At 49.1% G+C, this 24,610-nt stretch overlaps 1 protein-coding gene across 1 annotated transcript in view; it reads left to right on the forward strand.

Annotated features, from left to right (window-relative positions):
• The window catches only part of LOC140411323 (uncharacterized), a 196,212-nt gene that overhangs the window by 167,992 nt on the left and 3,610 nt on the right, over nt 1-24,610 (forward strand). Inside the window, exons 18-24 of the mRNA XM_072500444.1 lie at nt 296-467; nt 578-643; nt 2,157-3,948; nt 6,366-6,452; nt 6,631-6,801; nt 9,597-9,767; nt 9,908-10,075. Coding sequence (XP_072356545.1) covers nt 296-467; nt 578-643; nt 2,157-3,948; nt 6,366-6,452; nt 6,631-6,801; nt 9,597-9,767; nt 9,908-10,075 — 2,627 coding nt within the window. The remainder of the gene's footprint in view (nt 1-295; nt 468-577; nt 644-2,156; nt 3,949-6,365; nt 6,453-6,630; nt 6,802-9,596; nt 9,768-9,907; nt 10,076-24,610) is intronic.

The following is a 24,610-nucleotide window of genomic DNA, read 5'->3' on the forward strand; positions in this document are numbered from 1 at the left end:
AAATGCAGCGACTGTCAGGAATGCATTGATGGAGTTGATATCCTGTAATATAAACCGAGTGATTTTTAGGCTTTGGCAAAACGTCACACGAAACAGTGTAATTTCTTTTTACCTGTCCATTTGATTCATTTCAATCATTTTGAAGCAACACATTTATAAAATATTCAGCTCTTGACCAGAACCTGATAATTGCAAGCAGAAGGAATGGAAAATCCTTCCCCTCCATATTTCGGTCTTCCACGCAGTTAGATTTCGGTCCTTCACGCTGTCATGTGTTGGTTGTTGGTATTTTCAGAAAGTCAGTGAGCTCGCGGACAGCGGAGAGAAGGCTGAAAGCTCCAAACTTCTTTTCAATTTGGTCATGGAGAAAGGTGCTGAGGCCCGAAGGGCGATGTGGAAATCCTTTGTGAAAATGCGTCAAGGCGTACCAAAATTGAGCAAAATATTGGAAGAAATCGAGCAACAAGGTAACTTGTAATCGTACTGATTTTAACTTCAAATCTAAAATCACATAATTTACTAAAATTGGTTGCTCATATGCATATTCGAGTTCATGGAAACTATTTGTTTTAAACAGGGCCGAACATGGCACATTATATAACCATCACAGAAGAGACATCAGACATACCCAACTACCTGACGGGTAGGCCATAAAACTGAAACTACCGACAACTTGTTTAATGCTTGTTGATGAAATGTTTGATGCTGACCATTTGCATTCTCATTTCTAGAAGGGGGAAGCTTAGAAATGGCCTCAGGCACTAATCAAATGGTAAAGCTGTATTGTTTGCCCCACCCGATGTTCAAATCCACTGACATCAAACTCAATACTTGGCGTGTTGTAGAATGGTCTGAAAGCAATATCCTGCTTGCTTTATATCCAGGCTCATGCCCAATTTCCACAGAAAAGTTCAAAGTGCAAAGTGATAGGATGGAACAATGTTTGTAATTGACGTTCATCCTCAAAGGTTCGATGTGTCTTAAAGGTCCACTCCTCGGTCTCCCTCAGCATCCCCTTCTCACAGCTCCTTGCAGTACAAACACAGGATATCCTTTTATCTCCTCTGTCTCCTCGCCATCCGAGGCCCCAAACACGCCTTCCAGATGAAGCATTGATTTGTATGTACATCTTTCAAGTGAGTCGACTGTATTCGCTGCTTGCAATCTGGTCTCCTGGACCCCAGGATTCTCTACTTTGCTCTCATGCTGACAGTTCTGTCGTCAGCCTTCTACAATCTAAATCAGCTTGAGAAACCACGGGTGGGATTCACCCCTCCCCGGCGGGGCGGGAGGTCCCGGCGGGACGTGAACCACTCCGGCGTCGGGCCGCCCCAAAGGTGCGGAATCCTCCGCACTTTCAGGGGCTAGGCCCGCCACGGAGTGGTTGGCGCCCCACCGGCTGGCGGGAAAGGGGCTTGGCGCCACGCCAACCGGCGCCGAAGGACCTCCGCCGGCCGGCACGAGTCGGCGCATGCGCGGGAGCGCCAGCACGTGCTGGCGTCATCCCTGCGCATGGGCAGAGGGATTCGCTTCCGCACCGGTAATGTCAGAGGACCACGGCCTCCGCTGCGGAAGGACAGGCCCGCCCGCGGATCGGTGAGCCCCGATCGCGGGTCAGGCCACTGTGGGGGCACCTCCCGGGGCCAGATACCCCCGTGACCCCCCCCCCCAAGAACCCCGGAGCCCGCCTGCGCCGCCAGGTCCCGCCGGTAAGGGACCTACTCCAATTTACGCCGGCGGGACCGGCAACAGATGGGCGGGATTTCGGCCCATTGCGGGCCGGAGATTTCTGGCAGCCCCGGCGCCCATTCTCCGAGGCGGGCGACGCGACTCACGCCGAGCCGGTTTTTGGGAGGGCGGGAGAATTAGGGGGACAGCAGGGGCTGGATTCACGCCGACCCCGGCGATTCTCCCACCCAGCGGGGGGGTCGGAGAATCCCACCCAAGACTTCATTCACATATCCTTTGCTCCATTTAACATTTGTTAAATTTGGGATGTTCAATCCCAGTGAGTTGACACATTAATATTGTGGTCAAACCCAAAATTATCAATTGTTTTTTCAGAGACAGAAGTAATTCATATTCAAAGTATAAATTAAATTATATTGTGGTTTATCATCCAACAAAACAGTGTCACAACTATTTTTTAATTGAAGATGCTCAGGAACAACACAAGAAAATGCTCTGCCAGCAAACTGGAATGCTCCAACTGAATACCATTCTACTAAAGGAGAAGATTAAGATTTCCCAGTTGGATGCCCGATACGCTGAGTTGACAATCATTTCTCCTGTCCGTCATCGGAAACTAGTAGAACATGAATTGCTGGCACGTGGTAGAGACCATGAAGAGTGGAGAGAGTTGCATCTCCGAAGGGAACTGGAAAAAATCCGTGCTGACCAATTGTTCAGAAGTTGCTTTTCCCAAGACGTCAGTTTGGTCCCTGCAGCACACGGAAATGTTGTGCAACTTAATTCAGGATGTTCAACAGTTGTCAGTGGAGTCCCGGGAATTGGGAAAACGACACTAATACAAAAAATAGTTTACGACTGGGCCACTGGGAAAACATATCCAGACTTTCAATTTGTTTTCAGTTTTAAATTCCGGGATTTGAACGCCATGAATTGTACAGCAACCTTGAAGGATCTGATTCTCATGTTCTACCCTTATTTGGAGAAAGTTGTGGAAGAACTCTGGAGAAATCCAGCCAGTTTGCTCTTTATATTCGATGGTTTGGATGAATTCAAGGACAGTATCACATTTCCTGATGCTCAAACAGGCACAGTACCTCAGTCAATATGCATGGACCCAGAGTGCCGCGGTGAGATTTCTGACATAGTGATCAGTTTAATACAGAAAAAACTGCTCCCAGGATGTTCGGTGCTGTTGACTACCCGCCCAACTGAATTACAATTATTGGAAAAGGCTGAGATCAGTGTCTGGGCTGAAATCCTGGGATTTGTTGGTGAAGAACGGAAGGAATATTTCAACAAGTTTTTTGAAGATCAGACGGTGGCAGCAGCTGTTTTCAAACATGTGGAGGAGAACGAGATCCTGTACACCATGTGTTACAACCCTTCCTACTGCTATATCCTCGGTCTGTCACTGGGCCCCTTCTTTACGCAAAGTGACAGGAAACAGCAGCAAGTTCCCAAGACCATCACCCAACTATATTCCTACTATATTTACAACATCCTGAAAAACCATGGCCGGGAGATTGAAAGCCCCCGCGATGTGTTACTGAAGCTTGGTGAGATGGCCTTCACAGGAGTCGCTGAGAAGAAGATTGTGTTTAGAAATGAAGATTTGATCAAATGCGATCTGGAACCTTCCCAGTTCCTGTCTGGGTTCATGTTGGAAATATCGGAGAGTAATGGTTCCATCCAGAGTGTGGTTTACACATTCCCACACCTCACCATCCAGGAGTTTGTAGCTGCACTCGCACAATTCCTGACTCCAGCTCCCGGGGACATTGGGAAACTCCTCCGTGAAGCCCACAGTGACAAAGATGGGAGATTTGAGATATTTCTCCGTTTTGTTGCTGGTCTCTCCTCCCCACAGGCAGCTCGGCCCCTGGAGGAGTTTCTGGGTCCGTTTCTTCATCAAACAACCTGTCGAGTGATTGACTGGGTGAAGGAGAAGGTTGAAGGACAGATCGGAAACACAGAGAGTGAAACTGGGAAAAGGAACCTGCTGAACACATTCCACTATCTGTTTGAGTCTCAGAATAAAACACTGGCTCAGAACACAGTGGGCTCAATGGAGAGACTACAATTTGGAGATTCTAACTCTCAGAAAGCACTGTTCCTGAGCCCGATAGACTGTGCAGTCCTCTCACATGCCATTGAACTTTGCCACACAATAAAACAACTCGATCTGCGGAACTGCTCCATCCAGTATGAAGGGCTGCAGCGGCTCAAACCTTCACTGCAGAAATGCCACGTGTTGAGGTAACTCATTGTTTGTTTATTCTGTTCACAAGGTTGTTAAATCGTTGTTTACTGCATTCTTTAAATCAAAGAATGTGCAATCCAGAAAAAAAGCGCCAAATTGCAGACTCGACGGGCCGAATGGCCTCCTTCTGCACTGTAAATTCTATGAATTGGACAATGCCAAATTCACAAATTCACCTCCACAGAACCAGGGCATCATTCCAAGGAAGAAAATGAAACCCCGACAGAGGTCGACAGAGATCCAATATTGACAACTGAGGGGGGTTGCTTACAAAACGGTGATCTGGAAAAAAACAGCTCATTGAATAAAAGACATTTAAAAAGTGCAAAGAAACACAGGAATTTTGTAGCTAATGGTCAAGTCACCATAGTCCCAGATGACCATAGTTTGCTTCCTCCTTTAAGGGGGATAGCTGACTGGTGATGATTTAACCTGAGGATCACCAGGCCAGGTCGAGAATAACCTCAGCCGGTATGGGAATGAACCCCCACTTCTAGCTGCACTCTGCACCATGAACCAAACATCCAGCCAACAGAGCTAAATAATCTAAAATCGAATACATGTATAATATTGCCCAGACGCAGACTGAGTAAATAAGCTAAATATGCTGCCTGCCATGCATCACAGCTGACGTTTACTTCAATTTGCTACATTTACTGCGAAGCTGAGAACTGACCCCGTCCAGTTAGTGCTCCTGCAGGAAAACTCCCCTGCTTTTGGAAAACTGTGTTTCTTTTTTCTTCAACTGTAATTGTTTAGAATTATTCCCAATAATCATCACAATAAAGAGTGACCAAGTAATCGGAGTGCATCACAGGCAATTTACAGAAATAGCTCTATTAATTTAACACTAAATCATTGCATGTATCTGCCACAGGCAGAGAGCTTCCAAAACGTCTCCTCAAAATACATCAGTCAACGGACCTGACATGGAGAGTGAATTTAATTGGAAATAAAGCAATGAAATTCCCTCCATTATTAAATAAATAAATACACCTGGACATTCCAAACTTGGAGGATACATGAAAAGCATTAATATTCCTTTAAAATCTAGGATGGATTTTACAGCAATGGCTGTGTGGTTTCAAAATACTCTTCATTTCAAAATATTATATAGATTTGCATAAATATAGAAATACAGAAATCACTACTTTCCAGATGGTTAGAGGAAGACTATGTCCATTCCAGCAAATCCGATGGTGAAAAACCAAAATGCAAACATACGGGTTCGGAACCGGAGTCGACCACTCGGCCCCTCGTGCCTACTCCGTAATGCGATAAAATCATGGCTGATCGGATTTTGCATTCACATTCCTGCCCACCCTGATAGCCTTTCACCACCTTGCTTATCAAGGTTCTATCTACCACTGCCTAAAAGATACTCAAGGACTTTGCCTCAAACCACCTTTAGAGGAAGAAAATCCCAAAGTCTCGCTGCCCTGTGAGAGAAAAAGATTTTCCTCAACTCTAAATGAGTGATCCAATCAATGACACCGAGTTCTGGATTCCCCCCACCAACAGGGGGAAACATCCTCGCCACATCCACCCTGTCAACTTCCCTCAGGATCTTCTAGATTTCAATAAAGTTGTCTCTAACTGTCCAGCCTTTCCTCATAAAACAACATGCCCATTTCTGGTATGAATCTGGTTTTAATGCATTTACTTCAATCTTTAAATAAGGAGACCTATACTGTACATAATACTCCAGATGTGGTCTCATCAATGCCCTGGAAAACTTAAGCATAACCTCCTTACTTTTGTATTTAATTCCCTTTGCTCCGAATGATACCATCCCAAAGCTATGCTAATTACTTGCTTCACCTATATAGAAATGAGATAAGGAGGATAATTCTGATAATCGGGGAATATGACCCTCTCAATGGTTGATGACTTCACACAGTCAGCACCCTATTTAATAAGTCTATCATTAAACTGACTGTCCCTCAATATAGAATCATTGAATCTCTCCAGTGCAGAAGGAGGCAATTCAGCTACACCGACCCTCTTAAAGAGTAGCCTACCTGGGCCTACTACTCCACCCTATCCTCATAACCCCACCTAACCTGTTCATTCCTGGACACTGAGGGGCAATTTTAGCAAAGCCAATCCACCTAACATGAACGTTTTTGGACTGTGCGAGGAAATCAGAGCACCTGGAGGAAACCCACGCAGACTGGGGAGAACGAGCAAACTCCAGACAGTTACCCAAGGCCGGCATTGAACCGGGGTCCTGGTGCAATGAGGCAGCAGTGCTAACTACCGTGCCATCCCTCAAACCAGATGAAGCGCAGTTTCATTTACATGGCAGTAGTTGGCAATTTTCCGTGTCCCTGTCATACCTGTTGGAGAGAGAAGGACAGAATCAGTCTATCCGAGGCCCGTTTCAGATCATTTCTAACTCTTTTATTCAAAGGTTGGAGGGAAATAATCTTGGAGATTCTGGAGTTGAATTACTGTCTGTGGTTTTGAAGGACCCTAAATGTAAAATAAAGGCACTCGGGTAAGTACCAGACTGTGCAAAATCGTGTTTATGACTGGATTTTCAACACTATGCATTAGTATTAGTATCAGTACTACTTTAACGAATACACACTGTGATAACAATGACACATATTATTTTTCTCTCCTACCTCCATTCTCTTCCCCTCCCTCCCTCACACACTTACTCTCACCCCCAGGCTGGCTGACAATGATCTCTCAGATTCTTGTACTGAGAATCTCGGCTCTGCCCTCAGTACAAACCGGTCCCTGGAGGGTCTGTACCTGGGTTATAATAAACTGGGATATCCAGGAGTGAAATTATTATCTGAGACACTGCAGAACTCGGACTGTGAAATACAGAAACTGTCGTGAGTATCAGAATGTGTGTGATTTTATAAACATTATTTTTTTTTAAATGTTTCCAATGATGGAGCAATTTAGTGGGGCCAATCCACCTACCCTGCAGATCTTAGGGTTGTGGGGGTGAAACCCACATAGACACGGGAGAATGGGCAAACTCCACATGGACAGTGTCCCAGGGCCGGGGTCAAACCCAGGTCCTTGGTGCCGTGAGGCAGCAGTGCTGACCACTGCGTCACCGTGCCACCCGTGATTACATTTATTATCAATGACTGTCTGACTGAAACCTCAGCATGAATAAACTCTGTATTTGATTTGATTTTGATTTGATTTATTATTATCACAAGTATTAGTATACAGTGAAAAGTATTGTTTCTTGAATGCTGCACAAACAATGCATACCGTACGTAGGGAAGGAAGGAGAGACTGCAGAATAGAGGGCGCAATTCTCCGATCGCGGGACAGAGTGTCGGTGCCGTCGCATTTCACGACGGCGCGAAACGGGCACGGGCAGCAGCAATTCTGTCCCCCACAGGGGGCCAGCACAGTGCTGGAGTGGTTCATGCCGCTCCAGCCTTACTTCCTGGCGTGCACTGGGGGCGGCGCCAACCCGTGCATGCGCAGTGGCGATGCGCCAACCTGCGCATGCGCGGTGGCCTTATTGAACGCTCCAGTCCCGACACAACATGGCGCGGGGGTTCTGGGGCCGGACGCGCAACAAAGTAGGCCCGGGGGTGGCGAGGCCGGCACGCCGATCGGTGGGGCCCGATCGTGGGCCAGACCCCATCGGATCACCCCCCCCCCCCCGGGGACAGAGCCCCCCTCCCTCCCCCACAGGCCGCCCCGACCCTTCGCGCAGAGTTCCCGCCGGCAGCGACCAGGTGTGGACGGCGCCGGCGGGACCCTGCTTTTTCCGCGCGGTCGCTTGGCCCATCCGGGCCGGAGAATTGGCGGCCCCGCCGCATACAGCGGCCCGCGACCGGCGCCGTGCCAAACGCGCCGGTGCAAATGGCGCCGGTTCTCTGCACCTCGGAGAATCGCGCGCCGGCGTCGGGGCGGCATGGCGTGGTTGCGCCGATTCTCCGGCCCGGCGCGGGGCGGCATGGCGTGGGTGCGCCGATTCTCCAGCCCGGCACGGGGCGGCATGACGTGGTTGCGGCCATTCTCCGGCCCGGCGCGGGGCGGCATGACGTGGTTGCGGCCATTCTCCGGCCCGGCGCGGGGCTGGGAGAATCGCGCCCATAATGTTACAGTTACAGCAGGTGTAGAGGAAAGATCAACTTAATACGAGGTAGGTCCATTCAAAAGTCTGATGCCAGCAGGGAAGAAGCTGTTCTTGAGTCGGTTGGTACTTGACCTCAAACTTTGGTATCTTTTTCCTGACGGAAGAAGGTGGACGAGAGCATGGGGTGCGTGGGGTCCTTAATTATGCTAGCTGCCTTTCTGAGGCAGCGGGAATTATAGATAGAGTCAATGGATGGGAGGCTGGTTTGCCTGATGGACTGGGCTACAATCACAACCTTTTGTACTTTACTGCGGTCTTGGGTAGAGCAGGCTCCATATCAAGCTGTGATACAACCAGAAAGAATGCTTTCTATGGTGTATCTGTAGAATGTGGTCAGAGTCGTAGGGGACATGCCAAATTTTCTTTGTCTTCTGAGAAAGTAGAGTCGTTGGTGGGCTTTCGTAACTATCGTGTCGGCATGGGGGGACCAGGACAGGCTGTTGCTGATCTGGACACTTAAAAACCTGAAGCTCTCGACCCTTTCTACTTCATTCCCATTGATGTGGACAGGGGCATGTTCTCCACTACGCTTCCTGAAGTCGATGACAATCTCCTTCGTTTTGTTGACATTGAGGGAGAGATTATTGTCGTCGCACCAGTTCACCAGATTCTCTATCTCATTCCCGTACTCTGTCTCGTCATTGTTTGAAATCCGACCCACTATGGTGACACACCAGCAAATTTGAAAATCTGTATCACAACATTGGTGACCAGAGGCGCGGTTCTCCGACCCCCCACCGGGTCAGAGAATCCCGGGGGCTGGCGTGAATCCCGCCCCCGCCGTGTCCCGAATTCTCCGCTCCCAGAGATTTGGCGGGGGCGGGAATCGCGCCGCACCGGTCGGCGGGCCCATCCCCGGCGATTCTCCGGCCCGCGATGGGCCGAAGTCCCGCCGCTGTCAACCCTCTCCCGCCGGCGTGGATTAAACCGCCTTTTGAACGGCGGGACAAGGCGGCGTGGGCGGGCTCCGGGGTCCTGGGGGGGGGCGCGGGGCGATTTGGCCCCTGGGGGGTGCCCCCAAAGTGGCCTGGCCCACGATCGGGGCTCACCGATCCGCGGAAGGGCCTGTGCCGTGGGGGAACTCTTTTTCTTCCGCCTTCGCCATGGTCTTCACTATGGCGGAGGTGGAAGAGACCCCCTCCCCTGCGAATGCGCGGGGATGACGTCAGCAGCCGCTGACGCTCCCGCACATGCGTCTCCCGGCGAAGACCTTTCGCCGCCGGCAGGCGTGGCGCCAAAGGCCTTTCCCGCCAGCCGGCGGAGCGGAAACAACTCCGGCGCGGGCCTAGCCCTTCAAGGTGAGGGCTTGGACCCTAAACGTGTGGAGACTTCCGCATCGTTAGGGCGGCCCGACACCGGAGTGGTTCCCGCCACTCCACCCCGCCGGGATCCCCCGCCCCGCCGGGTAGGGGAGAATCCCGCCCCAGGCTACCATCTCTCTATGTTGAAGGTTATAATTTGCTTGCATTCATAATCCTGTTTTCCTTTCCTGATCTCTTTTTTCTCCCATTCCTCCAGTCTAAATAATAACGAGCTCACAGACTCTTGTGCCAAAGACCTCGCTTCTGCTCTCAGTACAAGCCTGTCACTCATGGAGCTGAACCTGAACAATAATAAGCTGAGAGACTCGGGAGTAATACTTCTGTCTGCTGCTCTGAGGAACCTGCGTTGTAAAATACAGGAGTTGCGGTATGTACCAGGCTGCTCCAAACTGTATTTCTGATGCTTTTATTTCTAAAGTTGTTCAACATTATAACTATTGTAAACTGATAAATAAAAACTGATTCTGATTCACGTTATTACTCTTAATTCTTACCTTCTCTCCTCAGACTCGATAATAATGACCTGACAGATTCATGTACTTCGGATCTCGCCTCTGATCTCAGTGAAAACCAGTCACTGACGGTTTTGTCCCTGTGGTCAAACTCCTTCACAGACCAATCTGTCCCTGCTCTCCGCCGTCTCATACAGAACTGCGTAAATCTGAAGCTGATCTGGTGAGAGAGAGCATGTGTATGTGCTTGTGTGTTTGGTGTGTGTTGCGCATGTGCGTGCACATATATGTGTGTTTTGTGTGTGGTGTGGTGTGTTAATTGGTACATGTAATTCCATGTATTACAAGAAAGACCACACAAAAATAGGCCATTTGATCCAACTGGTGAGATCAAGTGTGTATGTTCCAGATGAACTTCCATCAAACCCCATTGGCAGCAACCACTCTTATGTCCTCATGAACACAACTGACATTTTCATATCGTCTGTTCATTGTGGTCGCAAATTCCGCATTCCAACTACTCTTTGGTAGCTTGTTCCTTCTAAAGATAAACATCTGAGATGCTGACTTTGTGATTGAGAATGGTGGTGCACAGATAAACTGTCAACAATATTTAGCTTTTGTTTTGAAAATGTAAAAAACATTTACGAAGAGTTGCTCTTCACCATAAGATCAACAGCAATGGAGAAACATTCTTGAGACCGCAAGAGTTTAACCTGGCCAAGGACCAGGCTGCATCTTAAGCTGGAAAACAGCAGAATCAATAGGCTACTAAAAGGCTACGGTGGTTACAGGCACAGTGGGGAAGGGTTCACACAATTTTGGAAGCAAAATTAGGGGAAAGGGTCTCGTGCTAACTGAGGATCTCAAGAGAAGGCACAGTCACAGAGTGGACAACTTATCATTGGCCTCTGGCCAGGCATGTTTAATCCAGCAGTTAACTGCACAGTAGCATTGTGGATAGCACAATTGCTTCACAGCTCCAGGGTCCCAGGTTCGATTCCGGCGTGGGTCGCTGTCTGTGCGGAGTCTGCACATCCTCCCCGTGTGTGCGTGGGTTTCCTCCGGGTGCTCCGGTTTCCTCCCATAGTCCAAAGACGTGCAGGTTAGGTGGATTTGCCATGATAAATTGCCCTTAGTGTCCAAAATTGCCCTTAGTGTTGGGTGGGGTTACTGGGTTGTGGGAATAGGGTGGAGGTGTTGTCCTTGGGTAGGGTGCTCTTTCCAAGAGCTGGTGCAGACTCGATGGGCCGAATGGCCGCCTTCTGCACTGTAAATTCTATGAACTTGTATTCAGTGTGAGCATTAATTTGCCGCATAAAGAGTTAGTCACTAAAAACCTCCTTGGAACAGCACCACTTAAATTCTATAATTATAACTGTATTTGTTCTTCCACAGCTTCTGTTTTCTTCATTCCTTACCCGGGTCTGCTGATCTTTACTTTCACCTCCTATTTTCTTTATCTTTAGGCTTATCTTATTTCGACTATACCTAGTCTCCTGTCTTATGTTGCTAACGTTTGGTTGGTTCGATTGGCTCTGTTTTATAACCTTTCCTCTCGAGTCGCCAGGTATCTTTATGATACCGCCACGAGGTTCAAGTTCAAGTAATGATCAATAACTCAACACACCGATTAGTAAGATTCAAATCAAAGCACATTTATTATACACAGTAATCGCTACTCATGCACAAATTCTACTTCTAAGCTACTTCTACAACTAACAGGCCTATACTTAGCTTTGGACTGGTCCACCAGGTCAGGGGAACAAATGGCCTTTCGTTCGGGTTCTGAGTCTGCGGGATTCGAAGTTGGTTCGGATTTGTAGCTAGGAGCGCCTATCTCGTAGCGAGCGTTGACTTAAGACTTACTGGATCTCGGCGGCAGCTGCACCGGTCACTGTCAAGGGTTGGTTTGCATTACTGAGTGACCTGGTCAAGAAGAACGATTTGAACTTGGGCGCTTAACTTTATAGTCCCCCGGGGCTTCCCGCCTTTCGGGGCGGACCCTGTACCTGGTTCTAGGTGATTGGACTTTGTTCCAATCGCTTGGTTCGATTTCTCCAATATTGGAGCGGTTCCCTGATCGATGGGCGGTCTTGAGGTGTCCATTAACCTCTTTTGTGTTGGCTCCTGCTGGTGCCAGGGAGTCTGGCTTAGCTTTGTTTATCCCAAATGTTGCGATTGTTCTCGGGGATCGCTTATTAGTATGTAGATGGCTGCTACATTATTATGCAGGTGGCTGCTTGTATCGATGCTGTCTGGGCTTTTGCAGAGTTTAATACACAGTAAACTTGCACCTGCTAGTTTCTGCCTCTGTTGGCTGAATTTCCCTTCAGCCTTTGCTGTTCTCCATTTTAAATCGCGACTTGGCCAACCCAGGTGGCTACACGCCCTCCTTGTGATCCTAACGCGAAGCGTGAAGGATCACATAACTGTGTTGTTTTTCATTCCCTGACCCGGCGAGCGCTCTTCTATGGCCTCTACACTGACCATAACTATGCAAAAAATTTTTAGCTGACAATTCTGAGGGGCGCTATGTCAAACAGGGACATGCATTACAAAACAAGAAAATCGGAACCTCTAACTATCCTTAATAAATTACACTCACTCAAACATTTCATCACACTAACTTCCGAAACCATACAAACAAAATCATAGCAGTATTATACACACTTTTCTGGCTTGGCAGTCAAGCTCAGGATTGTACAATTGCTCATGAACATTTCTTTATTTACAACAAATCGCAAACGAATGCTCTTTATTATAGATCGCGGGGTTCAGGGGTCTGGTCATATCCGAAAATAGGGGATCTTATCCTATATCCCGGGGTGCGGAGAACCTAAGGCTCTCCTTCTCCATTTTCTCAGACGAATAGTCTGTACGATGCAGCAGAGTATCGCCAATACTAGTAGGGATCCTATCAAGTAGGACAGCGAGTACCAGGTTATAAACCTGTCACACCAAGATGGTGTGGTGTCGCTTATGACTGGGCTCTGGGTACTATGGGGAAGTGCATCATGAACGGCTGAGGGAGGGGTTGAGGTCAGGGGGTTCGTGTTCGCGCGCAACCAAATGTCCATTAGGGTGATGAGCCACGCGGAGGATGTCCTCATGGTTCTTCTTCTTTCACTTCTCTTCTCTTCTCTTCTCCGGTCCTGGAGCTTCTGGTGTTCTGTGGAAACAAGCATAGTGTCTGTGACTATCTTGGTTTAATATCTCGTATGATAGCCTGTCTGTCCTTTAGTGCCAATTACTCCCTTTATAATTGGTCACTATGTGTGACTCCCTCATTTTTTTCCCAACAAACCGAATTTCAGGACAAGACACACTTACAAATACTGAACCAGTGCGAGCCGTCTCGCAGACTGTGCAATTTACCATCCAAATGTTTCAGGATGTAAAAAACATAAGGTTGGCAACCTAAGGGTCACCTGAAAACAAAAGAAAACTTTTTAAACAAAACTTTGCCGAAATGAGGTGCGTATGGGCCGCGACGGGTAAGGTTTGGGTGGAGTCCCCGGGTAGGACGGCGACCAATGCCGTGTCTCCCCTACCCGAGCGTAGTTGACCAGAGGGGGGGTTCCCAGGCAGGGCGAGTCCCAAGCCGTTTCTCCACTGCCTGAGAAACCGACATGAACGGGCAAGAAATGTAGTCATCGTGGGGGGCTGCCGTAGTGGTTCTTTCCCTCGAACCAGAAGAGCAGTTACGAACGGGGGTCTGTGTTTCAGTCGACAGATGAGTTCCTCTGAACTAGCGTCTGGCCAAACTAGTTTCTCTGACTGCCAGTGGACGTCAGAAGGGTGGTGTATTGGGCTGTGGAAAAAAAAATTCCGGTCTAACGTACAACATTTAACAGTACAAGTACAAACAACATCAAACATGCTGCAGGTTCCATCAGAAAGGACACCACTTTCTCCCAAGCGGTTCCTTTTAAAACATCATCTGGACACCTCAGTTATCGGTTGCGAACAGGGTCGCAAAGGGGTTCTCGTTTTGGGAATCAGACTCAAAGTCATCATCTTCTCCCGGATGCCACACTCTCGAGTGTATCAGGGCTGATAGGGCTGCATGGTGTGATTTTGGATCGCACTCGTCATTCCGGACGAGTCTGTACGAATTATCTCGGTGCCAAAAGGTGGTATCTAGTTCTGTGGGGACGGAATCGGGGTCATCATTGTAGGTCGGTGGTCGGTGTTGGGGTTTGTTTCGGAAAGTGGTCATGAAGGGATCACTCGAATCGTGGTCAGATTCGCTGGGTGTAGGTCCTGTTGCATGGAGATAGTAGGGAGGCGTGCTGTGGCTGTTGTCCGAGTCACAGTCGCTGTCACTGCTGCTGCAGTCTGTGGGCGTTCCGGGGCGGAGTGTATATTTCAGGGGTGGAGTCGGGGTTGAGTCCGTGGCTGGGCTGGACGTGTTCGGGGAGGGTAGGGTTACATTGGCTGTGGGTGGGGCTTGGTCTGCTGCGTCGAGCATGACGTGATGTGCATGGTTAGACTGTGTTCCATATGCCTTCATCTGGTTGATATGGAACCACGCAGCCTTTCCATTGGGGTACTTTATTTTGTAGACAGAAGGGTTGACTTTGTCCACAATGGAGTACGGACCCGAGTACTTCGGTGACAGGAATGTGCTGGGGTTGTATATGGAGAGCATGACTTGCTGTCCTACATTGAACTCAGTCGCATGCACTGTCTTATCGAAACAGGCCTTGCTCTGTTTGTTTCTGGTGCCCAATTTCACTGCGGCTGCGAGCTGAGCCGTTTGAACATTTGCCACTAATTGTTTGACTGCGTTCTCGTGTGTAAGGGCCGTCACTTCGGGGCTGGTCAGATCTAGTCCTAATAAAAATTCTGTGCCTTTCATGGGGCGTCCGGTCATGAGAGTGTGTGGGGTGTAACCTGTGGATGTGGAAACTGGATTTCGCAAAAACATCAGCGCAAGAGGGAGGACTGAGTCCCAAGTGTTGTTGTTTTGCTGGACCATTTTTCTGAGGGTGGATTTTAGGGTCCGATTCATGCGCTCCACGATACCACTCGACTGGGGGTGGTATGCAAAGTGGAATTTTTGAGTAATGCCAAATATCGTGAGGACGTTCTTCATGACACATCCCGTAAAATGGGAACCTTGGTCAGATTCAATGCCGCGGGGGTGTCCCCATCTCGTAAAGATGTGGTGGGTCAGAATCTTGGCTGTGGTTTTTGCAGTGTTTGTGAGGGCTGGGAATGCTTCCACCCATTTTGTAAACGTGTCTATCACCACAAGTACATATTTATAACCATTCCTGCAAGGGGGCAATGGTCCAATATAATCAATCTGGAGGTTAGTCCAGAGGCCATTAACGGGTCGGGTGTGACTGAGCTGAGCCTTTTTTGCGTACCTGTCCGGGTTGTTCTGGGCACAGATAAGGCAATTCTCAATGTATGGATTTACATCGTCCTTTAAACTCGACCACCAACAGAGCTGCCTGAGGTGGGCTGTAGTGGGATCGATTCCCTGATGTCCATGACCGTCATGGAATAAACAAATCAGTTGATTCCTGTCCTGTTCAGGAACCACATAAAGGGTGTCTTTTAACACCACACCGTCATGTGTGGTCAGTGCATTTTTAAACCTCTCATAGGGGGCTGGATAGTTTCCTTTCAAAATCTCCCTGAGATTGCTGTCCTGCTTCTGGGCCTGCACTAAATCCTCGATCTTAGTCTGCGAGACCTGAACTGCATTCACTGGGGCGCTTTCGGGGGGTGTCCAAAAATATCCGTGTCTGGAACCTGCTTTAGCCAGTGCGTCGGCTTTTACATTTCCAGGGGGGGAGGAACGATGGTGACTTCGAACTTTGACTATCCCAAAAGTCCTGTTCTGTGCTCTCTTTAAAATGTGACGGAGCAATGGGGCTGAAGGGAGGGGTTTTCCGTCTGCGGAAACAAATCCTCTTGCTTTCCACAGGGGTAGGAATTCCGTAAGGCTGTTGCAGACATAGAGGCTGTCCGAATATATGTCTGCTGGGCTGGGGAAGGACTCTGGGTGTTCCACTATGTATGCGATGGCCGCAAGTTCTGCTGCCTGCGCGCCTAAGTGTCCTGGAAGTTTTATTGCTATTTCTTCTAGGGCGCGTCCTCGACGTAAATACCGCATCCTGTTATGCGCTTCCCTTCTAATATTGTGGAAGATCCATCCACATGTATCTTTATGGGTTCGCACGTGGGTGTGTGCTTGGGGCTCTGGGTTGACCGACCTATCTTTCTGGGGGGGGGGTTTCGCAATGAAGGGAAGTGGATGATGTGGAGTTATAATGTCACATTCATGGGGGGGTTCCGAGGTACTGTAGGTTGTCGGCTACAAAAGTGTGGGTCTTTGTCCGGTTTACAGTGATGTCCCGTCCCTGCAAAAGAAGGGTCCATCTGGCTGCTCTTATTTGACTAACAGTACCGTCCTTGAGTCGTCCGTCCAGTAAAAGTTGGGTGGGGGTGTTGCTGGTACCTTAGCCTTAGTTTAATCGCTCTGTTCTATCACCTTTGCTCTTGAGTCGCGAGGTATCTTTCTGATACCGCCACGTGGTTCAAGTCCGAGTAATGATCAATAATCCAACACACCGCTTAATAAGAGTTAAATCAACGCACATTTATTATATACTGTAATCAATACTCATGCATGAATTCTACGTCTAAGCTACTTCCTACAACTAACAGGCCAATACTTAACTTGGAAATGGCCCACCAGGTCAGGGAACCGAATGGCCTTCCGTTCGGGTTCTGAGCCTGCGGGACTCGAAACTGGTACAAATCAATAGCTAGGAGCGCCTATCTGGTAGCGAGCGTTGAAGTAAGACTTACGATTTGAGCGGCTGTTGCAGAAAGCTAGCAGAAGGGTCGCAGGAGGGTGCAGAAGGGGTAGCAGAAGAGTCGATTTGAACTTGGACTCTATTCTTATAGTCCCCAGGGGCTTCCCGCCTTTCGGGGCGGACCCTGTACCTGGTTCCAAGTGATTGGACTTTGTCCCAATCACTTGGTTCGATATTCTCCAATGCTGGAGCGATTCCTTGATCGATGGGCGGTCTTGGGGTGATCGTTCACCTCCCTTTGTGTAGGCTCCTGTTGGCGCCGAAGAGTCTGGGTTGGCTTTGTGTGTCTAAATTGTTGCACATTGTTCCCGGGGATTGCTCATTAGTATTCAGATGGCTGGTGTTTTGTTGTGCTGATGGCTGCAGGTATCGATCTTGTCTGGCCTTCCCAGAGGTGAATACACAGTTTACCTGCAGCTGCTTGTTTTAGTCCTGTTGGCTGATTTTCCCATCAGCCTTTTCCGTTCGCCATTTTAAATCGGGGTTAGCCATTCTAAATCGGGAGTTAGCCATTTTGACTGGCTACAGTCCCTCGTTGTGATCCTAACGCAAAGCGTGAAGGATCACATCATTATGTTGCTTTCCATTCCCTGACCTGGGGAGGGGCACTTCCTTGATGGCCTCTGCACTGACCATAGCTATGCACAAAAAAAATTGCACTAACAATTCTAAGGGCGCTGTGTCAGACAGGGGCATGCATTACAAAACAATAAACTGGGAACCTCTAACTTATTCTTAATATACTACACTCGCTTAAACATTCCATTATCCTACCGTCCTCAATCATACAACAAAATCATAGCATTGCATACAGTCTTTCCTGGCTTGGCAGTCAAGCTCAGGATCATACAATTTGCTCATGAACAGTTCTTTACATTTCTTTATTTACAATAAACGCAAATGAATGCGCTTTATTATAGATCGCGGGGGTTGGGGGACTCGTCGTATCCGAAAATAGGGGATCTGATCCTATCGGGGTTCAAGCGCGGTAGGCTCTCCTTCTCCACTTCCTTGGACGCATAGTCTGCACGATGCAGCAGAGTATCGCTAATACCAGTAAGGTTTACATAGGACAGGGAGTACCAGGTTATAAACCTGGCACACCAAGATGGTGTAGTGTCGCTGGTGACTGGGCTCTGGGTACTGCGGGGAAGTGAAACATTAACGGCTGGGGGTCTTGAAGTCATGGGGTTCGCGTTCACGCGCAACCAAATGTCCATAAAGATGATGCTGATCCATGTGAAGGAAGTCCTCATGGCTCTTCTCTTTCCTTTTCTATCTTTGTTATCTCCAGTCCTGGAGCTTCTGGAGTTCTGTGGAAACAAGCATAGTGTCTGTAACTATCTTGGTTTAACATCTCGTACGATAGTGTGTCTGTCCTTTAGTGCCAATTACTCCCTTTATAATTGGTCACTATGTGTGACTCCCTCATTTTTTTTCAAAAAACAAATTTTAGGACACGGCACACTTCCCAATAATGAACCAGTGCTGATTTAGCATCCAAATGTTCCAGGATGTAAATAGCAGATGGCTGGCAACCTAAAGGTTACCTAAACGAAACAAAACTTTTTGAACTGAAAAATGCCAAAATGAGGTGCGTATGGGCCGCGACGGGTAAGAGTTGGCTGGAGTCCCCGGGTAGGACGGCTACCAATGCCGTGTCTCCCCTACACGAGCGTAGTTGACCAGAGGGGGGGTTCCCAGGCAGGGCAGGTCTCAAGCCGTTTCTCCACTGCCTGAGCAACTGACAAGAACGGGCAAAAATGTAGTCATCGTGGTGGGGCTGCCGTAGTGGTTTTACCTTCGAACCAGAAGGGCAGTTACGAACGGGCATCTGGTTCCTTAACCAGTCTCTGCAGTCAAGTCCTCAGAGGTTTCAGCCGAATAGGTGTTTGGCAATGGTGAGTCTCTGTAGGCAAGTCCTCAGAGGTTTCGTCCGAATAGGCATGGGGCAGTGAGAAAAAATTCTCCTGTCGGACATACAACATTTAACAAACGTACAAACAACATAAAACATGCTGCAGGTTCCATCAGAAAGGACAACACTTCTCCCAAGCGGTTCCTTTAAAACATCATCTGGACACCTCAGTTCTCGGTTGCGAACAGGGTCGCAAAGGGGTTCTCGGTTTGGGAGTCCGACCCAAGGTCGTCCTCTTCTCCCGGGTGCCAAACTCTGGAGTGCATCAGGGCTGAAAGGGCTGCATGGTGTGAGTTGGGGTCGATCTCATCGTTGCGGACGAGTCGGTATGAGTTGTCACGGTGCCAGTAATTGGTGTCTAGTTGTGTGGGGACAAAATCGGGGTCGTCAGTGTGGTTCGGTGGTCGGTGGTGGGGTTTGTTCAGTAAAGTGATCATGAAGGGATCACTCGAATCGTGGTCAGATTTTCTGGGTGTGGGTCCTGTTGCATGGGGATAGTAGGGAGGCGTGCTGTGGCTATCGTCCGAGTCACAGTCGTTGTCTCTGCTGTTGCAGGCGGTGGGCGTTCCGGGGCGGAGTGTATATTTTGGGGGTGGAGTCTAGGTCAAGTCCGTGGCTGGGCTGTACGTGGTGGGGGTTGGTAGGGTTACGTTGGCTGTGGGCGGGGTGTGGTCTGCTGCGTCAAGCATGACGTGGTGTGCGTGGTTCGACTGTGTTCCATATGCCTTCAGCTGGTTAATATGAAACCACGCAGTCTTACCGTTGGGGTACTTTATTTTATAAACGGAAGGGCTTACTTTATCCACAATGGAATACGGACCCGAGTATTTTGGCGACAGGAATGTGCTGGGGTTATATACAGAAAGCATCACTTGCTGTCCAACACTGAACTCAGTCGCATGCACTGCCTTATCGAAACAGGCCTTGCTCTGTTTCTTTCTGGTGCCCAATTTTACTGCGGCTGCTAGCTGAGCCGTTTTAACATTCTCCACTAACTGCTCTACTGCTTTCTCGTGCGTGAGGGCCGTCACTTCGGGGCTGGTCAGGTCCAAATCTAACAAATATTCTGTGCCTTTCATGGGACGTCCGGTCATGAGGGTGTGTGGGGTGTAACCTGTGGAAGTAGAAATAGTGTTACGCAAAAACATCAGCGCAAAAGGGAGGACTGAGTCCCTAGTGGTGTTGTTCTGCTGGACCATTTTTCTGAGGGTGGATTTTAGGGTCCAATTCATGCACTCCACGATACCACTCGACTGTGGGTGGTATGCTATGTGGAATTTTTGGGTGATGCCAAATATCGTGAGGACGTTCTGCATGACCCGTCCCGTAAAGTGAGAACCTTGGTCCGATTCAATACTGCGGGAGAGTCCCCATCTTGTAAAGATGTGGTGGGTTAGGATCTTGGCTGTGGTTTTTGCAGTGTTTGTGAGGGCTGGGAATGCTTCCACCCATTTCGTAAATGTGTCTATGACCGCAAGTACATATTTATAGCCATTCCTGCAAGGGGGCAATGGTCCTATAAAATCGATTTGGAGGTTAGTCCAGGGGCCATTAACGTGTCGAGTGTGGCTGAGTTGAGCCGTTTTGGCATATCTGTCCGGATTATTCTGCGCACAGATAAGACAAATTTTTATGTAATGGTTTACATCTTCCTTTAAATTTGGCCACAAACAGAGCTGCTTGAGGTGGGCTGTAGTGGGATCGATTCCCTGATGTCCATGACCGTCATGGAAGAAGCAAATCAATTGATTCCTGTCCTGTTCAGGAACCACATAAAGGGTGTCTTTTAACACCACCCCGTCATGTGTGGTTATCGTATTTCTAAACCTCTCGTAGGATGCAGGATACTTCCCTTTTACAATCTCCGTGAGATTGCTGTCCTGCTTCTGGGCCTCTACTAGATCCTCGATATTAGTCTGCGAGACCTGAACTGCACTCACTGGCGCGCTTTCGGGGGGTGTCCAAAAATATCCATGCCTGGAACCTGCTTTAGCCAGTGGGTCGGCTTTTACATTTCCAGGGGGGGAGGAACGATGGTGGCTGCGGACTTTCATTATCCCATAAGTCCTGTTCTGGGCTTTTTCTAAAATATGACGGAGCAATGGGGCTGAGGGGAGGGGTTTTCCATCTGCGGAAACAAATCCTCTTGCTTTCGACAGGGGCAGGAATTCCGTAAGGCTGTTGCAGACATAGAGGCTGTCCGAGTATATGTCTGCTGGGCTGGGGAAGGAATCTGGGTGTTCAACTATATATGCGATGGCCGCGAGCTCTGCTGCCTGCGCGCCTAAGTAGTTTTATCGATATTTCGACATAGATACCGCAATCTGTTATGCGCTTCCCATCCAAGACTGCGGCAGATCCATCCACATAAATCTTTATGGGCTCACACGTGTCCGTGTGCGGGGGGCTCTGAGTTGAATTACCTATCTTTCTGGGGGGGGGTTTTAGCGATAAAGGGGCCTGTGTTGTGGTGTGGAGAGATAATTTCACATTCATGGGGGTTCCGGTGTACTGTAAGTTGTCGGCTAAATAGGTGTGTGTCTTTGTCCTTTTCACAGTGATGTCCCGTCCCTGCAAGAGAAGGGTCCATCTAGCTGCTCTAATCTGGCTTACTGTACCGTCCTTGAGTCGTCCGTCCAGTAAACGTTGGGTGGGGGTGTGTTTGGTGAGAATTGTGATGGGGTTCAGTCCGGTAATATACGAAAAGTACTGCACTGCCCAAAATACTGCGAGCAGGTGCCTCTCACAGGCTGAGAATCCCTGCTCCACAGCATCTAAAATTCTGGAGGCGTTAGCTACAGGTCTTAACTGGTCGTGCCGTTCCTGGAGGAGCACGGCTGAAAGGGTACGGTCTGTGGTCGCTACCTCTATGGCGTAAGGGGAAAGCGGATCTGGAACTTGTAGTGCGGGGGCTGCTATGAGTGCCTGTTTTAAAGAGTCCACAGCATCTGTATGCTGCGGAAGCCATTCCCAGGGGGCTCCCTTCTTTAGGAGGTCTGAGAGGGGCGCTGACTTGCTGGCGAAACCGTCAATGTGGTTTCGGCAGTAGCCAACCAGTCCTAAAAACGACCAGCGGGCTGAAACGTTCTGGGGAAGGGGCAATTTAGCGATCGAGTCAATCCTTTTATGCTCGATCTCGCGTTTACCGTGCGTGATAATTGTTCCCAAATATATCACTTTTTCTTCCAAAATCTGGGCCTTTTTTGGGTTGACTTTACAACCAATTGAATGTAATAGTTCCAGGAGTTCGGACAGAAGCTCAATGTGCTCTTCCATGGTGTCTGTCTGCAGTAGTAGGTAGTCTACATGCTGTACCAGACATTCGGGGCGAGAGAATTTGGCTAAACCATTTGCCAGCTGTCGGTGGAAAATGGAGGGGGAGTTGTGGAAGCCTTGTGGCAGGCATGTCCACGTGTATTGCTGTGCTTTAAAGGTGAAGGCAAATTTGTACTGGCACGCCTTTGCCAATGGAATGGACCAGAATCCATTACTGACATCCAAAACGTAAAGAATCGGGAATTGAGTCCCTGCGTGAGCATGGTCTCGGGACTTGTTGCTACGGTGGGGGCTGCTGCGGGGGTGACTTTGTTGAGTTCCCGGTAATCGATGGTCAGTCGCCATGATCCATTGGGCTTTCTCACTGGCCAAATCGGGGCATTATTAGTGGAGGCTACTGACCTAAGTACGCCCTGCTCTAATAAGCTTTCTATTACCATGGTGATTTCTCCCTCTGCCTCTTGGGGAAATCCATACTGTTTTGGGGGTCTAGGGTCAGGTCGTGTTACTTGTACGCAGCCAGTCATCCGTCCACAGTCGTGCTTGTGGGTCGCGAATGCTGCCCTGTTCTTTTGCAGAACTGTCCTAACCTGCTTGTCCGTACTAAGCGTGGTCGGGTTGAACCAAAATCCGCCTACTGCGCTAATTTTGTTCATGTACTCTCCTATATTGAGCATTGCGGGGGCTCTTGCGGATTTTGCCATCTTCCAGACACACTGGTTGACTAGATCGAATGATAAGTTGTAGGAATTCATGAAATCAATTCCCAGAATGTGTTCTGCTGTGTGGGGCAGGTCAACTAAAACCACGGGGAGCTTGGTGGTGATGGTGCCGATTTGAATGGGTACAGGGGCTGTGATGTGTCCCTGCTGTGAGTGGCCTGTAAAGCTGCTGAGGGTGATAGTGGCTGTAGTGGGCCACGTGTCCTTTTGAAACATGATGGAGGAATTTATTGTGGTGCGGGACCCTCCTGTGTCCCAAAGAAACTCGATAGGCTGTCCCCGTATTTTTGCTGCAACTACTGGTCGTCCGGACCTATCCCAAAGGGTGTCGCAGACCCAACTGGGGGAGCCCGAACACCGTCAGTCCGTTCCGTTCTGCTCCGTCTGATCTGAACGGGTGCACACACTATGTATGGGCTCTGTCTTATTCTTACTTAGAGTGCCCGTCTGCTGGGCTCTCTGTGGCTTTCGTGGGGCATTGCACTCTCTTGCAAACTATCCCAACTGTCCACAGTTGTAACACTCCTGTGACTTTGGTGGGGGGCTGTTCTTGCTTTCATTTACCCATGCGGGGTTCTGGTGCGTTTTAACTGCGTGCATGTCTGCTTCTGCCTGCTGTTCTTCGGGATATTTATTCGTGGGTTTGTTTTGTACAGACTGCTCCCAGGTCCACGACAATCTTTTTACAACCCATTTCTCATTATGAGCCTCCTCTGAGGGATCATAATTGGCACACGCTTTCTGTTCTGTTTCTGTGGCATGGGAGATAAGGGTGCGGGTCCATTTGGCCATGTTGTCTGGGGACAAATGGGCACGGTTTCAGTCTCCAAAAACTGCTGCAAAGTGGATCCATAGGCGTCCAGCAAACGCTGTGGGGTGCTCGGTTTTCTTTTGCCTGCATTTATTGAGGCCATCTACGGGGTCACCCCCGTTATACCCGATCGCGTCGCGGTATGCATTTCTGCAAGGGTGCCTCCTCCTACATTCTGTGGGTCGGGAAGGGCTGCTACGACCGAAGCGTCTAGACTCAAAACTGTGAATTTTACGTGCTCTCGCTCATCCAGGCCGTACATGGTCGCCTGCTGCTTTACTCTGGCAAAGAAGTGTTGGGGGTCTGAGGCGGGGAAGAACGGTGTGATTTTCTCGCATGCGATCCGTAATTGGGTCACTGTTAAGGGGGTGGTGTACAGAAATTCCGTGTCGTCCGATGTGGCTGTGCGGTGGATGGTTACAGGGTTCATTGGAGCCTGAACTATCTGCACTGAGGGGGGTTGGCGCGCCTTTCTCTTTTGGGGCTTTCCCTGCGCACATATTCCCTGAACATATCTTGGCGCTGTCTCATTTAACTCTTCCCAATCAGGGCCGTCTTCCTCATCTAATTTTGCTCCGAAGGTTTCCTGGAATCCTTTTTGAACTGAAAGCAGAGATTGCAGCTCTTCTGCTTCCGGCACTTTGTGTGGTCTAACGAGGTTTGTCTTTGCTCCATGGTGGCAGCATGGAGTGCTCGTAACACTGCCTTCAGGTCACTACACTGCCTCTGCAATGCTTCTACCCGCTTCTCGGTTTCTTCTCGTACCAGGACTGCACGTTGCGTGTACTGATAGGCCTTTTCATACTGAAACTGGAAGCTGCTTAAATACGCCAGACAAGACTGGTGTGCCCGCTTGGCATCATTCACCTCTCCGTCTTTTGCTGCCAACTTCCTCCTTAACTCTACATTCTCTCTTTCTACCTCACTTACATCGACCTTGCTCATTCGATGTATGCCTTCTATCTCTTTCCGGAGTGTCCTAACGACCTCCTCTGTGCCTCGCAATTGTGCCAAGCAGGACACGATTGCCATCGGCTTGCGAGCTTTTCCTCAGCTCTTCCTGTGAATCTCGCTCAGGTTCTCCCACCAAATATGTCCTATACTCCCGGGACCTGTTTCCTCGTTGCTACAGAATTCGCTCCAAAGGGGCCATCCTTTCCCTTTGAGGTACTTCCTGATTTCTTCTTCCCAT

The sequence above is a fragment of the Scyliorhinus torazame genome, chromosome 4 (genome assembly GCF_047496885.1).
Source record: "Scyliorhinus torazame isolate Kashiwa2021f chromosome 4, sScyTor2.1, whole genome shotgun sequence".
NCBI lineage: Eukaryota > Metazoa > Chordata > Chondrichthyes > Carcharhiniformes > Scyliorhinidae > Scyliorhinus > Scyliorhinus torazame.